At 35.2% G+C, this 5,422-nt stretch overlaps 1 protein-coding gene across 1 annotated transcript; it reads right to left on the bottom strand.

Moving 5' to 3' along the window:
- Positions 1-1,420: 1,420 nt before the first annotated feature.
- On the bottom strand, positions 1,421-3,279 carry LOC145161071 (parthenolide synthase-like). The gene is made up of 2 exons (XM_079080509.1): positions 2,367-3,279; positions 1,421-2,251 (listed from the first exon to the last, which is right to left on the bottom strand). The coding sequence occupies exons 1-2, from the start codon at positions 3,240-3,242 to the stop codon at positions 1,631-1,633; spliced, it is 1,497 nt and encodes a 498-aa protein (XP_078936635.1). The 5' UTR covers positions 3,243-3,279; the 3' UTR covers positions 1,421-1,630.
- Positions 3,280-5,422: the final 2,143 nt, after the last annotated feature.

Below are 5,422 nucleotides of genomic sequence, written 5' to 3'. Positions count from 1 at the left end.
CAAAGGGATTGAGATCTAACACCTCTAACTTCCGGAGTTTCCCAAACTCACAAAAAGAACCCATGGGACCAAATAAACTCATAAACAAGCCCTAGACTTTAATAATCAAAATGAATCATCAAGGTAAGAACTTTTTACCTTCAAAAGCTTCCAAAGTTCATGAATACTCTGGATCTAAAAGCTCAACCTCAACAAATGCTTGGCCTCCAAGTTTCTTCTTCTTGAATACACTCCAAAATGCCACAAAAGTCACTTCCAAGCTCAAGAACACTCAAAAGGATGAATTGAGGTTAAATAGGACGTAGTGGATAGTGGATGGTGATGAGGGTGAGTGTCCAAAGGCCATAATGTTGTTTAAATATGGTGCATGCCCTAAAAATTAGGGTTTCTTCTTGGTTGCCGTACGCCCAACGTACGTGGTTAAGTCCCCCGTCTCCAACCATGCACGTACGCTAAGCGTACCAAATGTACGCCCAACGTACGAGGGACCATTTTTGCAAAGATTCTCAATTTAAAGGACCAAACAAGAACATACCTGGAATGGAATGTTACAGGTGGTGGTGGAGGTTGAAATCCCTAATCGTTGAAAGACGAAGAGCGACACCGGTGAAGGTGGTTTGGATATAGGTAACGACACTGCCCTTCGTAGAAATCTTTAGGGTTGTGCAATTATAAAAGACATGACAACCCTTGAGAGAACCTACCAAATCTCGAAATATTCTATTCTTCCCTCTCCATTTCTTCTTGGACATAAATCTGATCGTGTTTGCATCGGCTAAAAGAAAACCTAAATGGTTTTACAACAAAAACCCTAATTAGGATTTTTGTAAGTTAAGATTTGTTTTGCTTTAATATTACTGCTTTGTGAGCGATTGCGATATAAAGATTCTAATTTAAGATGCAAATACACATAGACAAAACATACAATTTACCACAAGCTACAATTTCAATAATTTACTCTATATTTAATCTAACTTTTTACGACAAGAAAACAGTGGTCTTTCAAAAATCAAGAAATGGTGTCTTTTGTGACTTTCTAAAACGTAAATTAAATTCAAAAGTCAATAAATGGTAAACCAAACATTTTTTAAAAACAACTTGATATTTTCTACCTCAGAAACTAAAGTTCAAAAAAAAAATTACGGAGAAGAAAACGGTGGTCTTTCAAAAATTAAGAAATGTTGTTTTTTGTGACTTCCTAAAAGGTAAATTAAATTCAAAATCAATAAATGGTAAACCAAATATTTTTAACTATATATTTTCCACCTCAAAAACTAAAAATAATAATAATAATAATAATAATAATAATAATAATAATAATAATAATAACTGGGGTTAAAAAGTAATCCCAAACCCCCAAAATTACATTATACGATGCATATTTAATTCCTCGCAATTTTTAAACATCATTACTCAAAACTAAAAAGTAAAGGGAAAAAACATCCTATTGCATTTGCATGGGATACACATATTAATCCAAGTGATAATGGAAATGATAAGGGTAATAGTATTTGTGTACTCCTCCGACACTGTATTTGAGTCATTGAGTGAATGAGATACTTATATCACATTTAATATAATAAAATACATAAAATGTTAGACCCGAATGAATGGAAAAAAGAAATGATTCCTAGTCTTTCCAGTTGTGCTTTGTGGGGACAAGGCAAAGAGGTGTCGTCCTACGAAGAAACGGGAAGCCATTCTCTTTCATATCCAGATCTTCCTTCTTCAATCCGGCCGGTGTTTCCCAGTTGAAGAAGTAAAGTAAGTTTGAAATTGTAAATTCTACAGTTGAAGTAGCCATGTTATTCCCAGGGCATGCTCTTCTCCCCCCTCCAAACGGGATCATCTCAAAATATTTCCCTCCGATATCAGCCTTAATGTTTTCAAATCGCTCTGGATAAAACTCCTCTGCATTCTCTTTCCAGATTCTTGGATCCCTTCCTAATCCCCACGCAGTCACCATCACTTTCATACCAGGTAACACGTCATATCCACCAATCTGACATTGACTTACACATTCCCTTCCCATCAGAAAAGCAGCAGGTGGGTGCAATCTTAGCGTCTCCTTCACCACCATTTTCAAGTATGTCATCTTCGTAATATCTGATTCATCTACTTTCGATTTTCTTCCAACACATCTTCGAATTTCGTTTTGCAACTTTTGCATAACTCTAGGATTTTTAACGAGCTCGGACATAGCCCACACCATTGTTATAGTAGATGTGTCAACTGCCCCCTCAAGCACATTCTGCAGTGATGTTTATTTCATGAAAAAAAAAAAAAAAAAAAACGATGCATGAAACTGAAAACCATGAAATAAATCTATGCAAAAATATAGAAAAGTATTTAAATATGTTGTTTACCATCACAAGTGCTTTCATCTCCTCGGTAGTCAACCGAGACATACAGTCATCAACAAAATCATTTACATGACCACTTGTTTTTGTGTCATGATGATCATCAAGAACCATCTGGAGAAAGCCATCAAAATCACTATAACATTTCTCTAGCCTGCGATTCCACCCTGTTAATTCGTCTAAAATCCAACCAAATGTTGGAAAAATAAACGAAAATGAAGCACCACCCATGACTTGTACCTCCTCGACTATATCTTTCAATGTTCTACCATTAAAAGTCTTTCCCCTATAGCTGTTACCGAATGCAACCTTACCCACGACATCATATACTAGAGATAAGAGGATATCTTCTAGGTTTACTGTAGTGTTTAAGGAATGTGATGAGATAGAACGAATGAGAGCCTCCATCTTAATCTCCATCACGTTTTTATATAATCTAATCCTTTTGGCACCCAAGAACTCAGATACCAAAACCTTGCGCATGTCTCTCCAATGATCATTGTGTGGTGCGAAGGCAACGTCCATGTAGTTAAATGACAGTAGCTTGGTAGCCTTAGAGTACGGACGCGTACACAGCTTCTCATCATGAGTTTTTAAGACTTCAGTAGCCATTTCACTAGAGGAAATGACGAGGAATGGTTGGGCTCCAAAATGAAGAAGCATAGCTGGGCCGTATGTCTGGGAGAGGTTCCATAGGGTTTGATGGACACCCTCTTTACCCAACACTTGGTGAAGGTTCCCTATTATTGGAAGCCTCTTAGGGCCTGGGGGAAGCTTGTTGGATGAGCTCCTCCTACGAAGAGCATACATGAAGATGGAAGTAAAGAAGAGAAGTAATGTTGTTGGAAGAATCCATGAAGGGAAGAATGATATGATATCCATATCGATGGATCCTTCTTTTACTTGTGCTTGAATCGTGATGGTGTTTCTCCATATTTATAGTGGAGATGGAGATGAAATTCTAATACGTACCGAATACTTTATTAAGAAAAGGTTTTTGGAGGGTCACTTTTTCAATATAAAATGTTATAATTATAAATATTAAAAATGCACCTTAGTATTATTCTTTAGTAACTACACTATTTAATGAAAATATATAGTTTGGCTAAGCAACCCTAAGAAACAATGATGCGAATAACGTGATACGCGTGAAGATTCTAAAAAATAATAATTTGTAAAGCATATATTTACCTACAAATCGTTTATATCACCATATTAGACTATTAGTACAAATCGTTTATATCACTATATTCGATATATTTGGGCATGACCCGAAACATTAAATTAATTTATGGTCATTCCTTCATATAATATTACGAATTGTAAGTGTAAGGATTCTTGCGTTTCAACTTTCAAGTCCTTGGTTCACTCAAGATTGTTTTTGGGAAGCTTACGATCAATGGTTTAAAAATCAGTTTTTTAGTTGAACCATATGGTAACCGGTTTTCGGTTTAACCGGTTCGACCGTCAGGTTATAAACCGGTTTCCATAATTTTCATCCCTTAACCTTTTTTCCTACACACATATACATACATAAATCAATCATTTGACGTCCATAAGTTGAAACATTAAAAGAATACATAAATAAGTTGTAGGTTAATCAAAATACATTAAAATAATCACACAATGATAAGTCTTACATCAATCAATAGACATCAAGAAGAAAATATAAGTATAATACCGAAACAAAATATAGTTTTATATGGATACAAAAATATCAAAAAAACTTCATAATATTTACCATATGTTCTTATTCCGAGAAAACTAAATAGATATGAAAAACATCACCAAAGTTTATCATACAAAATGATTCATTTTGATGTGTTTCTTTCAATTTAACCGGTTCAACCGGTTTAATTTAACAGGTTCAACCGGGTTTTTGTGAAAACCGACCGGTTCGTTCCGGTTCAGAAAGAGACATAAAACTGGTACTAGTTGAACTGCTTATTTCCCCGGTTCCCGGTCCAACCGGTTCGACCGGCCGGTTCAAACCGATTTTTTAAAACATTGCTTATGATAGATGATTAATCCACATTTTTGTCGATCAAGATTTACGCAGGTCATTTCAACAAAATAGACTTTCACACGAACCAATCCCTTAAGGCTCACATAGATAGTGAGGCCATTTAGTGACGAGAAAAAAGGTGTCGAATTGTATGGTAAGTAATTTTTAGCGCTCATACTCTTTGATATCAACGAAATATATATTCGTCGTTGATCTGACATATTTTATTTTCCACCAACTTCGAAACCAAATAATATTAAACAACCAACACAGATCGACGACGGATGTATTATGGTTAGTGTGATACGTATCGATAAATATTTGCGATGGATGCTCGTTGCTAAGTCGTGATTTTTTTTTTTAATTCATAAAGTTACCAAAAATCTAGATTTTATAACAAACAAACCCATTTTAAATATCAATAACATCAATAAACCACTACTAGAAAATTGGACAATTTCCGACAGCCTTATCCGTCGGGAAAACCGATTACGGAATTAGATCTGTCGTAAAAGTCCCGTCGGTAATTATTGGAGACAGATTTCCGACCGTTTCTATAATGGATTACCGATGGAATTTTCCATATGAAATAAACTGACAGAATGTTTTTTGACCAGTTTGACCATATTTGGCGTATTGACCAACGGAAGGTATTTTCCAACGGAGTACTGATAGACAGTTTTAATGACAGATTACAGATAGATAGTTTTAGTGACATAATACCCACAAACACCTGATGGCTTACCGACGGATGCTCTTTACTTTCGTTACAAACATTTCGGTCATCATCCGTCACTAAAATGTTTTCTGTTTTAAAAATATCTAGATATTTCTGCCCGAAATACAAGAAAAAGTCATTATATTGAAAAGCATTTAACTTTCTAGTTTGACGGTATTTGGCTTATTCGTCCACAAGGTATGTCTAATTTTCTTTCTAGTTAACAAAGCATTTAACTTTGAAAATCTACCCCACAAATACACCTAGAACCAAAATAATAGATTAATAGAGGGAATACATGATCAACCATCTACAACTAAAAGACACAAGCAAAAAGGA

This window comes from Lactuca virosa, chromosome 2, assembly GCF_052849685.1.
Source record: "Lactuca virosa cultivar CGN04683 chromosome 2, Lactuca_virosa_CGN04683_v6, whole genome shotgun sequence".
NCBI classification, from domain to species: domain Eukaryota; kingdom Viridiplantae; phylum Streptophyta; class Magnoliopsida; order Asterales; family Asteraceae; genus Lactuca; species Lactuca virosa.
Note: the sequence above shows the minus strand (reverse complement) of the source record. Positions and strands in the feature narration are given on the sequence as shown.

Coding starts and splice junctions, on each gene's coding strand:
- LOC145161071 (XM_079080509.1), bottom strand. CDS start 3,242: ATGGATATCATATCATTCTTCCCTTCATGGATTCTTCCAACAACATTA. Junction 2,252..2,366: donor AGATGAAAGCACTTGTGATG/GTAAACAACATA, acceptor ACATCACTGCAG/AATGTGCTTGAGGGGGCAGT.